Source organism: Erithacus rubecula, assembly GCF_903797595.1.
Source record: "Erithacus rubecula genome assembly, chromosome: 2".
NCBI classification, from domain to species: Eukaryota; Metazoa; Chordata; class Aves; order Passeriformes; family Muscicapidae; genus Erithacus; species Erithacus rubecula.
This window is the reverse complement of record NC_136685.1, coordinates 18,263,302-18,278,942: the sequence shown is the minus strand read 5'-3', so window position 1 is coordinate 18,278,942 and position 15,641 is coordinate 18,263,302. Positions and strand designations below refer to the sequence as shown.

Here is a 15,641-nt window from a genome sequence, read left to right as displayed (position 1 = left end):
TCAGTTTGCTGCAGTTAGTAACTTTTCTGTCTGATTGATGAATGATCTGGTTGTGCATAGATTATAGACCACAAGCTGTAGCATCCATTTCATCCATCAAACTGAATCAGGGATATGCAGACCCTGAGTGTACAGGCCACATGCAAACCAAATGCAATATCTGTTTCCTGAGAGTCATGGATATGAAACTGGGGAATACTTCCGACCTATAGCAGGAACTGAGATATTATTCTGCATTTTAAAAAACACTCTATGTGGTAGTGTGTTATGCCCCAAAGTGAGTTCTGATGGTTTAAAACATGTCTATACATGTGTGTATGTGTTCTCTTTTGGTTAACAAATGCTTACAGACAATAAAGACACAGAACTTAAAACTATATTTGAAACACAAAAGTGTGCTTAATTTGTTACTAGAATCAAACCAAATACTTAAGATCAAGATGTATATGATGTATCAATATATTTCCATGTGTCATTCTGTTTGTATGCAGACAAAATTAATGTATAATATCTACATAAACACATATTTCTGTTCTACCCTATGCTAGTTTTATAAAATCAGTTAGTGGAAGTTGTGTTCAGCTGGTATGTAATATCAGGTTGCCCAGAAAATTATTTATTAAGGTTTCCTACTCTTTTCTGTTGTTGGTGTGGCTCGATCCTCAAGCTTTCTACATTCTACATCAGAAATACACTGAGTTTATTATAGATCAACAGGAATGTTGATTTCATTGTAAGTAATGTGCTTTCCATGACTGATGTTCTTTGGTTTAAAGTAGCTGTTATTTGTCACACTGACAGGTACACCTACTGCGAAATGCTGGCGATGAAGTTACCATCACAGTTCAATACCTCAGGGAAGCTCCATCATTTTTAAAGCTCCCATTAGGTAAGAGGGAATTAGTGAGAAGGAGTAATTTGTTTTCCTCTTTGCAGTATTCTTGTAATAAATTGACAGTGACAGAAGTAGAAATTCAATCCTTGAGTGCTTTACAGGAAGAAATAGAAAATTGTCTGTCTACTTTACTGTTTAACATATAAGAATCAAATGCATACTGCCTTGTTGCTTATGTATAATTTATTCAAAATAAAACTGAAAAAAGTCATTAAAATGCACTCATGGGTGATAGCTGAAAGTTTTTCAATAGAAGCTTTGCCTGAGTACAATAAAATAGTGTTTGCAAACATTTGAATCATGCATTTACACTGAAAGGTACTTTAAGAACACATACCAAACAAATGGATAACATTAATTATGTATATTTCATAAATTACTTTGCTATTTTGATTGATTTTGTCAGCAGAATTATGTTGAGATAACTGAGAACTTTAACAGTAGCAATAGTAAAAAGTGTATGAACAATACAGACCAGAGAAGTTTGGGGCTCTTTGAGTTAACAGATAAAATATGCAAGTTGCACAGTTGTGATCAGTGTTGCAAGTAGAAAAGTGTTCATGATGAATAATTTTATATAATCAAATTAAATAGTTTTGCAAATTAAATAGTTTATTGTAACAGATTATTTTCTTTCCAAAATAAGTAAAAAGTTTTGAAACGTGTCTCATTCTTTGGATTGATTTGGATTTTATTTATTTAAGTTGGGCTCAACTATGTACTTGTTTTTTCCTAATTTCAACAGACTCATAGGTATCATAGTTTAAATCTTGCCATTAGAAGAGTGTCAATCATTTAATCTAGATTTTTATACCTGTCAAAAACCAACTTGACAGGCCTCTACTTAGCTATACATTTCATGCTAAAACCTTTCTTTCAGTGCCTACTGGTTATCTTCATTTGAAAATATATGGTCAGTGTTTCTTGTAACGAATCTTCAGGTTTGGGTTTCCTACTAGATCATCAGAGAACTCTAAAATTGTGTTGACATTGCCTTGAATAACTGTGTCCAAATCCAACATTATTTTGGCAAGCTAGCAGCATCTTACCAGTAGTGTCTGTGTTGTTGGACATATTCATTTGTGACTATGGCAGTCCTACTGTCATAGAACTTACACCTCATCTTGTAAACTGACATCACATACTTGAACTCCATTGCAATAACCAAGGTCATTAGTTAAACTTAGCTAAGAGCCAAACTCCCACTCAGACACGCTCACTCCCTAGTCTCAAACAGAACATGGTGGGAAACTAGAACAAAAAAGCTCTGAGGTCAAAAGAGATTAGCTATAAATTACCATCATGGCCAAAGCAGAGGCACCATGGGGAAACTTATATAAATGTATTGCCTATTTAAATAGATTCAGGCAATGAGAAACAAAGACAAATAAATTGTCCATCACCTTCTTCACTAACATTGAGATTAATTTGATTTTTATATCACTCTTTTCTTTACTATTGTCTCTGTTCTTCTACATTTTACCCTTTGTTAAATAGCTTCCCAGAGGTGCTACCAGCTCAGATTTCTCACTAGGTGATACTGCAGCATTCCCATGTGGGAGGCTAAGACTATGGCACTGCTTCCATAAATTGCTATTTCAGGAAAGAGAAAGCAGTGATCATTAGGAGGCCATCTCCCCTCTCAGCATGACCAGATAGCAATATTTGGGGTCTGCCCCTGATTACTGTTGTTCAAAGAAAACCTTTTCTGGAATAGGGAAGACAGTGCCATTTACCTTTTCTGGTACCTTAGACAAGCTACCAGACTATCAAGGAGCACAGCAGTGCTTCCAAACTGAGACATCTCATCTACAAACTGCTCATTTTGAGCAGCCTACCAAGACTTGCTTCCTTTATGCAGAGCATGAGGAAATTTATGGCAAGCATTGTACTACCCTGCCCAGCCTTATACCACATGCTCAAAAAAAAAAAAAAAAAAAAGAACTTGCTGGGTAGTATCAGACATGTAAGGAACTTAAAAAATTACCCTTGTCCTGAACTGAACCTGGATCTCCACAAGAGGCTCATTTTCTAGAATGTTCTGTGTAGCCATTCAATAGAGGCTGAAACCTCTGTGAGTCACGCAATCTTTGGTAAATAAATATTTTTAAAATAGTTCTGACTGAAGACAATAAATAAACTGGAGTTACAGAGAATAGTAATGGAGTTACAGTAAACAGCACCCCATTTCAAGAAGAGCTTTTCACAAGTCCATGAACAAAATGGAATTCCAGTCATTTAAAAAGCTAAGTAGCAATTTCATTATGCAATAAAGAAATTTCCAAACCATACTGCAGGCAGGATTTGAGTGCACACATGCATAATTCTGAAGTATCTGGGCCTCTCCTGGCATCCCAGAAGACTCAGGCACTTGGTCCCCTATCTTCCAGCATATGGTCAGACCAGCTGCTGTGCTGGCAGTTTTAGTGCAGTGCTATGTTCACTTCAACTGCAATCATGCTGACTCTTCCCATTAAGCCATAGCATCACTGTGAGCACATCATCAGGAGCAGCATCTGCCTCCCCTGCTTCCTTCCTATACATCTCCCTTCCCTTCCCTACACCATCTCATGTCGTGGCAAAAGCACAAGATGTCATAACGTGGAAATATCTACCTACAGTTCTCACAATAGTCTTTCCTTTGTTTCACTCCTTTATTATTGAAAATAAAACAACCCCAAAATCTGGCATGGGTTTATTCGTGGGTACTGATTAACTATCACTTAAGGATGAGTCAAGGACTGCTTGTTTCTGTGTTTGGAGGTGGCCCCAACCAAGGGTGATATGCCAGTATTGGTCCTTGTCTCTTTCACAGCTGTCCAGGACACTTTGCACTTGCTAGACAATTAAAAGATGTCCATAATAGTAAATGAAATAATTCCAACAAATATTTTCTGCCACAATTGTTTCTTTGATCAGCAATTTTATATAATATTGCAGAATGCTTGGCAGAATTTTACATAGGGCAAATAGCTCTTTCTCAAAAAATTGTCAGGCCTGGATCAGAATTGTTATGGGCCAATAAGGGTTGTGTAGCTCCATGGCTAGAATAATTCCTCATTCCATGGCTGTGGCTCTCCCTAAGGTCCTTGTCAGCTAGAGTGAAGATAGATTTGCCTCTCTTGAAACCAAGAGGAGGAATTTTGGATTTTTGAGCTGAGTCAGAAAGATAAAATTGACTATGAGGGGGTTTATTTAGCCTGTTACAGAGTAATTATGGTATCCACTCCTGGGTATTGTCATTAAGGATTCTCTGGATCTAAGTTCATTACCCATCCCAGAGTTAAGTCAGGCTTGTAGGACCCATTTAAGTTAAATTCACTGCTGCTTGGAAAACTCAGGACATTTTCTGGTAAAACAGGCTCTTTTAAAAAGTTTCCTATTTGATAGTTATACCAAATGATCAGAATATTCTGAATTTGTAAAGCTTACAGTGTAATTAAAAATCATCAAGAGTGTTTCCTTTGATTTTAATTTTGTGGCTGTCCTGGAAAGAACTCTTTTGTCTTTTGGAGGTTGCCTCTGCCATAATCAGCAAGTTCAACATACAAGTTTTTATTTGTGTACAAGAGGTCTCCAGTATCATTCAGCAATGCCAGTCATAAGACAATGTTGTTAATAATAAAGTCTTGCTGAATGTTTGCTGTACATTGTTCTGCTGTTGTGCATTTTGAGGGTTGTTGCTTATTTAGAGATTTAGTGTAATTCACTGACTGAAATAAGTTACGTCCTGTTGATGGAAATGTTGAGTTGTCCAGAACTTTAGCAGACTTTTCTAGGTCTAGAAATATAAGGTTTTTAAAGTTAAAAATAAAATCTAAGCTTCCTTAAATAAGTAGTAAAATACCTTATGTTTTAAATTGAAAAATCTCATTTATTCTGTCTAAAATATTATAAAACAATTTATAAACAATTCCTACCTGTACCACTGCAAATGAGTTCTTGAGTTAAGTTTAATGTCACCTAACTTGGTGATGTCCTGAATTACTGTTGGCTCTCCAAAATCCTCTGTGATCCTTACAAAGTGTTTTTTTCCCTCATATTGGAGTCCTGCCTGGTTGGGGTTTTTTTTGTGCTATGCCCAGGGACATCCCAGTCTCCTCTGTGGACTGCAGACTCATACCTTTGCCATCTCTATGTCCCTTTGACCCCTTCTTATTTCACAGGGTATGTTGTAGCTTTTTTTTTTTTCCCCACTGAAAATACTCAGCTATTGCTCAGGTAAAGATCAAGCAGAGATCTCTTCCTCTCCCACAGGGTCATTGCTAACCCAACCTTCCCAAAAGAACAAGAATTCCAAAGTGAGAATAAGCAAATTAAACAGCCTTGATTGCTCAAGGGCTGCCTTGTGGGAAGAAAAAGAGGGTTTCTTGGAGAGATGAGAGCACTGCACCTTCCATGAAAGAGCATTTGCAGTGGGAATTTCTAAAATGCTGAATGAGGTCATGAAGGAGTATCCATGAGTAAGTGAGGCAGAAACAGCAGGAAAGAGACTAGAAGACTTGTGAACTTGTTTGTAGTCAAGTGATGGAGGTGGTATGGCCTGAGACAGGCTGTGTAGCTAGGAATACACAGAAAATGAAAATAAGTTGCTGGAAAGTAAATCTGCTAGGACTGTGAGAAGAGGGAATTTTCTTTCTTAACCTTTTATTCCTAGCTTTCCCATGAGGTGGATGTAAGTTTTCCCTACTTAGAAATACTCAATTATTGTAATGTGGTATTTTGTGTTACGGTAAAGCCTGTATTTTAAGATTTGTAAATACCTGGACTCATGTTTTTGGTGTTTGAATTGCTGAATAGGTGGGGTAATTCCACTTTCAGAGTCTGACTGATTCATGGACATGTGATAGTTGTCTATTGCTGGAGACAATCAGATTTCCCAGCAGGCAGACTCTTCAGTGGAGAATTTAATGCCAAGTTTTTTTTTATTTTGTTTTTTTTTTGTTAATTAAAAAAAAAAATTAGAAGTTTTCTTCTGTTCCATCAAGTCACTATAGTTGTCTATGACTATGAACATAAGCTTTTGTAGCTACTGTACATATATAGGAGCTACAAAGCATTGTAGTTACCACAGTCAGTGCTTAGTTTAGACCCATAGGAGCAAAGCATGACTCCTTCTGCTGACATGACCTAGCACTGTACAGAAAGGACTACAAACAAAAACATGCTGAAACTCCAAAATCCAGGCAATAATTCTGAGACCTCAGCATTGAACTGACAGGTCTGTAATGGAGAAAATGGCATTTCTTGAATTAAGTTCCATTTTTCTAAATCTTCCAGATATATGCAAAAGATACATATAAAAATATATGACTAAGAATGGCTTTTTGACTTCTGTGATGTTAGACTTGACAGACTTATTAAACTGAGATGATTAACAGGCAATTTCAGGTGAATTCTTCAGATGGATAAATGAGTTTTCAGTGATGATGAATATAGTGCTGTGCAATTGATTTTATGTGCATTATTGATAAGACCAAGTGCTGACAGTAATTGTGTATTATTGGTGCTATTTGTTAATGTCTTTGACTTAAGCAGAAATTTCACAAATGGTATGATTTTGTGCTGTTTCCATTATTATATGTTACAATTAAGCTTTCCTGGAGTCACTTTGAACTACCAAAGTAGGATCATGGTGCATAACTACTAAAAGGAGAGATATTTTGAGGAATACCACTGTGTAGTCTTAGCATATTGACATAGTAACAGTTCAGGGTGATTGCTTCCTTTCAATTTCTGAATTTGAGAATTATTAAATTCTGAATTATTAAAAATAATTGGCATTTTAAGGAAAAGATATATCCAATAATAAAGTGTATGTATGTGTCCAGTTAGTATTTCCCTGAGAGTTTCCTATCATCTTTGTTTATAAAATCAGTTCATGGTTATACTCTAAGGAGAGACTTCCAAGACATGATAGAAAATTTGTCTTTAAATTATTAAATGTGTTTTGTGTAACTGAACTTGTTATTTGGTTTTGCATTTCTCATTCTGGGTGGAAAAATGTTTAATCCTGCAAACACTCTCCATGCAAATAGATCCCATGAGCACAGCCCCTCTCAGATGACATCTAGGTACCTTTTTTCTTTCTATACATTAAGCATAGCATATAGATATATAATTGTCTAAGATCTAAATATTAAAAATTCTAAATAAATATAAAATTCTAAAATACAAGTAGTATTTCTGTCTTGGTTAGTGAATTATATTAAAAATTCTTCCTGTGTTTTACAGCTGCAATATATATTGTCTGATATATACAGATATTTTTAACATCAGTAATTGCTTTTCTTGATCTAATTTCCAGGTTCCCCTGGACCACCCAGTGATCACAGCAGTGGAACTTCATCACCTCTCTTTGACAGTGGCTTACATTTAAATGGAAACTCAACTAACACGGTATGCAAATGAATAATAAAAGCATGGTGTGGGTGTAAGCTCTGTAAGTTCTTTTCCCATTTTGAGCTTCAAAATGCTGGAGTAAGACTACCCTAGTTTTGTTCTTGCTGTTTGATTTGATTGATTTTTAAAATTCTATACTTAAAAAATTCCCAACACATGGCCCTGAACTGCTAGGTTTTTACTTTGAGACAGCTGAGAAATTTGAAAGAGTGAACACAGTAAGATTTAATCATTATTTAGACATGAATTCATGTGAACTTTTGTCATACTTTGTTGAATTGTAACATTATACTGTTGAATTTAATCCAGCAGGAGATGCTGAAATGCAGGTGGAATTAAGAAAATAATGTAAAGTTGAATTCTTGAAGCAAACTTTCTAAATAGGAAAGATAGAGAGAAAAAGAGAAAGAAATAAATGAGGAAAAAGATGTCTTCTCCTTTAACCCAGAGGATATTCAGTTCTTTTTTCTGCAATGAACAACTGTGATTAAATTAATTGCAGCCTTCTGGAGAAACAAGTTTCTTTCTCCAGGAAAAATGGTAGTCACCAAAGAAGATAGGATGTCTTAGTAAGCAACAGTGCTGTCCTTTTAGTAATGAAGATTGAAGATGCAAATATTAGCTGTTCAGGGTGGACCTTCACACTCAAAACCTGTTTGACACCTAAAAAATCTCAGCTCTAGTCTTTCAGTTGGATAGTAAATTATACAGAAAGAATACCCACTGAATGGACAGAAGGCTTCTCCTTTGTCTTTCCTTTTCTTCTCAGACAGTGATATAATTGTCTGATGCTTACTGTACTTCTCTCAAGCTTTGCACTTCTTTGAACACTGTCTCTCTATACTACTCTTTACAGCTTAACTCCTTAAAGTTTTAATCTGCAAAAAATATATTCATATAATATAAAGGCATTATGTACAATAAATAAATAAATACAAATATTATTTTCTGTGATGATACCTGTACATTAGCGTTTGGTTTCCAAAATGGTCATAGATACAAAAGGTTTCATGTTATTTGTTTGCAGTTATCCAGATAATTATTACCTTTAACTGCCTTGCACTGTTGTCTTACTAAAGAATCCAAACTTCAGGGTCCAGCATTCTGCAATGTCTGTCTACCAGGTTCTCTGCAGACAAAGAAAGTCCTTTGTGCAAAGAGTTTACATTATAAGAAAAGGGCTATAGCCCTAGTGATAGAATTAGCACGTTTTAGTAAATTAGTGCCTACTTAATGCTAGAATGTGTTGTGATAATTTTTAATAGTCATTATGAATACTGTGGGAATTGCACACTTTAAACTTCTCATATTATGAAAATATAAATTTGTGGCTGAAGTTTTATAGAGTTGTAACAGAGTAATTTAGAGTTAGTTGCCAAGATAGCACACAAAAGACTGGCTATAGGCTTGAAATATAAGGAGAAAAAAAGAAATTAAAAAAGATGCAATAGTAAGGTACTAGGTTTATTTTTTCTGAAGTCTGACATAAACTCACATAGAGAGCTATGTATACAACAGACATTATCACCTAGAAGTGGAATATACAGGACAATCTACATCATACATGGCAAAAGCCATGATCTCTCTTCAAAGAAAACAAAATGGATAATTGCTAGAACCTTATTGTGAAATTCAAAAGCAAGGCTCTGAATATTTTGAGCAGGAATGACTGGATTTTGAGATGATGCACTCTATGGTCAAGCTTTTCTCGAATTAAACTGTGAGTGTAACTGAGCTGTGATCATATCTTGAAAAGTCATTACAAATGTGTTTCAACTACCATCTAGTGAGAACTTCTATTTTATTCAATTGAATATTTTCAGTTTTAGATAAAGGTAGAACTGACATTTCCTGTAATGCTATTGCCTAATAAGGCTAATGATATTTGAATCCTCTTTTTACATCACTCTGGTAGGGGAGATCTGACTCACTTTGAACACTGCGTTCTTTCAAGTTTGTGTTGCAGTTTTATGTACCTTCCTAAGCACACTCAGGTCCACACTGCAACAGACAACACACTTATATTTATAAGTGGAAATTCTACTCCAAAAAGCACACCATGTAAAGGAAAAGACAGGAATGAGAGCTAAGGAATTATTGTTATGCCAGTTTTACCAAGCGGTCATTCTGGATGTCTTCTGAAAAACAATACCGAGGTGCTACAGCTGGCTTGTGTCATAGAGGCAGTAGTTTAGCCATCCTAGCAGCAAGCTTTTTTTGCCTAATATGATTATACCGTTTTCAGTTCTGGTGCTGTCTTGCCTCTGCTAGATTTATCTCTGTCACTTCTGCTGTGAAGCATCTGCTGTATGTGATGTGATACCATCTTCAGGATTTATATACATCTTTTATAATATCAGAACAGCATTTTAATGGGGTTCTCTGAAACCCAGAGAAATGGGCTGAAGTGCTCTCTTCACACTTAATTATTTTGTGCTTGGGCACTGTGACAAATGCTACAGAGATTGACAGTGGCAGTTACATTCATCTTTATCTTATAGATGGTTTATTGAGCACAATGTAAACTTCCAGAGGGGAGCATGAAGCATACAAAGGAGGTGGTCTCAAGACTACTGAGTACAGGTAGTTTACCTGGAGAGTTCTAACTAAAACAACAAAGAAAGTGCTGTAGAGATATCCTACTAGATGTCAAATATCCTGGACATCCAGGACAACTCCCTGGAGAAATTAGTGGTGGAAAAAAAAATACTATAAATAAAACAAATTACTGTTTAAGACACCATAGGGTAGTATGACAGTTACAATGCAAAGGCAGAATACACTAAGTTTTCATTTGTTTGAGATTACTGCAATTGTCAAAAAGTGATGTTATAACAAGTGAAGTGAGACAATTGTTATTTTCTGTGTGTTTGTGTAATTTAAGAAGTCTCAGTTTAATTTTGATAGTGTATGCTAAGTTTAGTTGGTTAGATGAAGATAAATTACATTCTTCTAAATTGATTTAAAATATTTTTTCCTTTATGCCATTGTTTCATCTGCTAAAACGGTTTTGCTTTAAAAAAAGACATTGCCAAATTCATCATTAAGTTTTTGAAGAAGAAAAAATACAAATGCTTAGGTCTTGATGGGGCCAGTAGAGAATTACATGGTTGTCTATGGTAGTCCTAGTTCCAGAGTGAGAGAATGATGCAACTCAATCCCAAGAATTAAACAGCAAAAAAGGGAAGAGAATTCAAGGCAGGGAGGTGGACACCCTTGTTCTGAGAGTAAAATCCATTCTGATGGATACTTTAGGGGAAGGCATGACCAGAACATTGAATTGAGATTGAATGGATGCTCCACATATGAAAGCTTCAATACTTTTGATTTTTTGCATATTCCTTTACTATCTTTCATTTTAATATAAACACACTACTGACCATTCTTAGTTTATTTTATTCTTTCGTTTTTGTTGTCCTGTAGCTCACTTTAAGAATAGAAACTTCAGAATTTCAGTTCAATACCATTTCTATTAGAATGATTTCACATGTGATACCAATTTCCTCTGACAACTCTTGATCTGAAAATCCATGATTTTCTCATGGAGTATAAAAGCAAGGTCACTTTGAATTGACTGTCAGTTCACAGTGAATCATATGGCAATGCAAATTAAAAAAAAATATTGACATAATTAATACAAAAAGTATCTCAGATGTACACAGTGGTTACACTTATCAAAGTAATTGTCACCATGTCTTCCATTTTTTGCTAAAGAAAAAGGTAAAACAGATGAACACAGTCAGCTGCACTTAAATAGAGTGGACTACTGCTGTGATGAAAAAAAGACCTTTATGAATGAGATAGACAGCAAATAAGTTTTCCTCAATTAATAAAATATGAAGTGACTATTACTTTTCCACCTCAGTGAAAAAAAAATCCAGATTTTCTGTTTCTGACTATACCTCTCAGAAATTATAGCAATAGAAGCTGGAAGAAAACTTTTATGTAAAAAACACTTCCTACTTCACTACAACAGAATTGTAAGAAAAAATATTTTGGATTGAAATGTTTATTTAGATTTAGCTGTACAGCAGTGATGTGTTTTTCTAATTGTGATTAGATTTGATTTAAACTTTCACTATGACATTAATGAAGCAAATGAAAAGCAGCAGCAAAAATAAATATTTTTCTAAATTTGATATTAGCATAGATGAACCTTGGCAAGGCAAGTTGCATCCAGTATCTTTCCACAAGTTCTGGCAACAAATTGTCACTGATCTCAGAGAGAGATGCAAGAGTCAAGACTCAGATTTATCCTGAGGCATGTGCAGACTGTGTGAAGTTCAAAGAGTTTCCCTAACCTTGAGCTAATTTTTCTAAGCAAGGACAGCATGCCCCATTTGGGAATATAAAAGGCTGCCTAAAGCTGTGTCTAACAGCTGAAGTTTGGGTACACTTGCATTTACAGTGTAAAACTATAGCAATCTCAACATTGTATCTTTTATTTTCCTTATATAAATTCAATATTGGGTTTTGATTTCTGGCTACTATTGTAGTTTTTGAGGAGTCATAATTACTTTCTACTTTTTGTGCTGAGATTTAATATAAAGTACTCTGGCCCCTGTACCCTACCCCCAAAGGAAGAATATATCTGGAAAGGTGTTCCAGGCAAGGTTGTTGAGGTTACTCAGAAACCAATTACATCATAGCTCAAGGGAAACAAATTAAAGAAAAAGGTGAAAGATTCTGACAAATAGTCCATATGTATTCTCTAAAAATACCTTAGTCTTGTATCCCATTGGTTCATTTAAAAAATAATCATGTATTAGCACCTACCAGCACAGACATAAGGAAACATTCGTTAATATTTCCATTGTAAATCACCTCTAGAGAAATTTATATAATTGAAAGGATTTTAATTCTCTCCTCATTGGTACAATAGTACTCCAATTGATTTAAATGCTTAGCTATTGCAGTTAGTAAGGCAATGCAAGCCTCCATTGTGTGCTGCTACATAGGCTCTATGTAAACATCATAAATAAGTGCTCAATGTCTGTAAACTCATATATTAATTAAAAAGAATTAAATGTCTTACAGAGCAATCATTATATTTCAAAAGCATGTAGTAATGCTGCAAAAAGTGCAGCATTGGAATTAAAAGTGTTTCTTTTCTCTTGTAGGAGTTTTTCACATGCTTTTTCATCCTCCTCACATTTAATTAAATATCTGTCAATTAAAATATTGTAGATAGAGCTGTGTAATTAAAAGGTGCTGCTTTCAGTGATTTTTGAAGACATCATATTACAACTCCAAGTTGTTTCTTCACCTGAAAAAGCATGTTTCCTCTATAGAAGCCTTTATTAAATGATTCAGTGATGCATAGTTTGCCAGATAATTACTGTCTTTTTTAAAACTGTCAGAGAATTTTGCACCTGCATCCAAGAATTCCATTAAAAATAAATAAATACAGACCCTCTCCTGAATTCATGCTGCATCAAAGGATTGCACAGGTATTTTGATATCATAATTAATGATATTCTGAATTAATGATATTCTCTGAATTCTGAAACAAGTTGAAAGCTCTGACTCCTATTTACAGTAGATAGCACCATAATTTGTTTTGCTGGCTGGGCATCACAAGAGTTTCATTCATGTCTCTACTCCTGGCTAAACATTTGGTATTTGTGTCGTTCGATGATTAAAGTAAGCTAATGTGAGACTCTTTTACTGCTAAATGGAGCAGTCATGTTTTCTTCTCCAATCAACATAAAACTCCTGCTTACTCTTTGTCCCTGTAAGAAGTATTAGGAATGCTAAACCATACAAAGGTCTGATTGCTTTATTGATATACTGAAAATCAACCTACCTATGTATGTATATATACACACACATTTCAATCACAAACAGGACTAAAAACTGTAGAGAGAGCACATCCAATTCACTTGGAGTTAAATGTTGCTGGGTGTTGTTTCAAGAAATTAGGTAGCTCTAATTCTCCTTTTTCAGAATAAGTGTAAGACAAATCTGCCTATTTGAAAAGCATAATATATTAAAGTTTTTTTTTTTTTAGTAGGCTGAAACATTTTTAGTAATGAAGCTTTCACAAATAACGTTCCAGTTGGCATCAAAAAGATGCATGGAAGCTGGTATTTTCTAATCTAAGAGATTGTAATGAAATCCACTGAAACTTAATGGCCAATGTTTTCAGTTATAGCTTAAGGCAATGAAGCTGTGCCAAGCTATTTTAGCATTTCAGAGTTTAAGGCATTTCTGAAAGATGCTCTTAGTCATATGATTTAATTTTAGGTAGTCCTGTGAGGAGCAGGGATTTCACCTCAGTGATCATGATGGATCCCTTTCAACTTGAAATACTCTATGGTTTTATGTTTCTATAATTTAAGCCATAGAGTTATTTTTACAAGGAAAATACATCAATATAGAAACATCAAATATATGAATGTTGCTGACATTTTCATATACATATTTTACAGAGAGATATTTTATATTCTTTTCAGAAATCCTCAGCAATGCTCACTAAAATGGAAACAGCAAAAATTACTTTGAGAAATAAATAATAGCATCATCATTACCATCTCTTTTTGAACCAATGTCAACAAAGACAGTAATCAAGATTAGTCATACCTCTTACATGAGCTTTGTATAAATATATGTTTACAGAACAGGATCAAGGCTTTAATGATGCACTTTGAAATATTAAGTCCTCTAAAGCAGAAAATTGATAAATTCCGAATTATCAGTAAAAGGTTATATTTTTTCCTAATGGACTCTTATTTCATAAAATGGTACAATCATAGACACATTTAGGTTAGAAAAGATCGCTAAGATCATCAAATCCAACCTGAACTTAATTAAGAATGGCCGAGTCCATCACCAAACCATGTCTCTAAGGGTCCTGTTTATATATCTTTTAAACATCTCCAAGGACAGTGATTCAACTGTTTCCCTGGGAAGTCTGTTCCAATGCTTAACAGCCCTTTCTGTGGAGAAGTTTTCCCTAATATCCAACCTAATCCTCTCCTTGTGCAACTGATGTCACTTCCTCTTGTTCTATCACTTGTTATTTGAGAGAAGAGACCGACCCCTGCTTGGCTATAGCCTCCTTTCAGGTAGTTGTCACGAGCAATACGGACCCCCAGAGCTGCCTTTTCTCCAGCCATTTGCCTTCTTAGTCCCCTGGACACACCCTGGCCCAAGTACAGCACACCCTGGTCCCTTTCCACCTTTCCAGTGACTACCTCTAGCCTGTGGCACTGCAGGGGATCATCATGACACATGTGGAGGTGCTGGCACTTGGCCTTGTTGAACCTTGTACAATGGATAGAGTCTGTCCAGATCCCTCTGCAGAGCCTTCTTCCCTTCTGTGTATCAACACTCCCACTCTGCTAGAGTCCTTGGTGTCCTCTGAAAACTGACTGAGGGTGCACGTGATCCCCTCCTCCAGATCACCAATAAAGATGTCAAACAGGGCTGGCCCAAATACTGAGCCCTGGGATCACAGTTTGTGACCAGCTTCCAGCTGGGTGCAATTCCATTCACCACATCTCTCTGGGCCCAGCCATCAAGCCAGATTTTACCTGGTGATGGGTACACCCGGTTAATCCATGAGCTGCTAGCTTTTCCAAGAGAATGCAGTGGGAGGCAGTAACAAAAGCTTTATTGAAGTCCAGGTAGATAACACGAACAGCCTTTCCCTCATCCACTACATCTTGTAATAGACGATCGGGCTGGTCAAGCAGGACCTGCCTTTCCTAATCCCATGTTGGCTGTATTTGATCCTCTGGGTTTCCTGCAAGTGCCACGTGCTGCCACTCAGGATGATTGCAGGTCAAAGCCCCATCCAGCCTGGCCTTGGATACTTTCAAAGATGGGGCATCATTTACCTTTCTGCAAAGCAGACACTGTAATATGAGTTAAAAATACATTTAAAACCAAGATTAATCATGTTGAGTAATGTGACCCCGAGCATTTCTGATTCCAAGTGAATTAACCCAGATTCAGCTTTCCTGAAGCCCGTGTTCAATGAAAAAGCTGTATCAACCTAAAATAACACTGTGGCTGCTTTCAGGGTAGGGCCCTAGAAGCAACTGGAAATTAAATTAGTAGAGAGGGTTCAGAAAGACTTCCTTCTGATAACATGATATTTTTCTTGCACAGATTTAAAATCAATGAGAGTTTAAAAGAAAATAAAGTTAAGTAACTGAGTTTTGCGAACTCTGCAAATTATATGTCACAAGAAGATAAAAAATTGACAGTCCCAGCCAGCTGGGATCTTTTCCTTTCCTTCCTATGTTCTTAGTGGCAACTTAATTATAGAGGCATGTCTGATTACATCTCCCTGCTAGTGGAGGGCTTTCTGGACTTATTCTACTTCTTGGAAGACTTT

At 35.8% G+C, this 15,641-nt stretch overlaps 1 protein-coding gene across 1 annotated transcript in view; it reads left to right on the top strand.

Moving 5' to 3' along the window:
* SNTG2 (syntrophin gamma 2) overlaps positions 1–15,641 on the top strand; it is a 108,548-nt gene that overhangs the window by 32,849 nt on the left and 60,058 nt on the right. The window contains exons 6-7 of the mRNA XM_079297577.1: positions 802–889; positions 7,203–7,294. Of these exons, the coding sequence (XP_079153703.1) occupies positions 802–889; positions 7,203–7,294 (180 nt within the window). The remainder of the gene's footprint in view (positions 1–801; positions 890–7,202; positions 7,295–15,641) is intronic.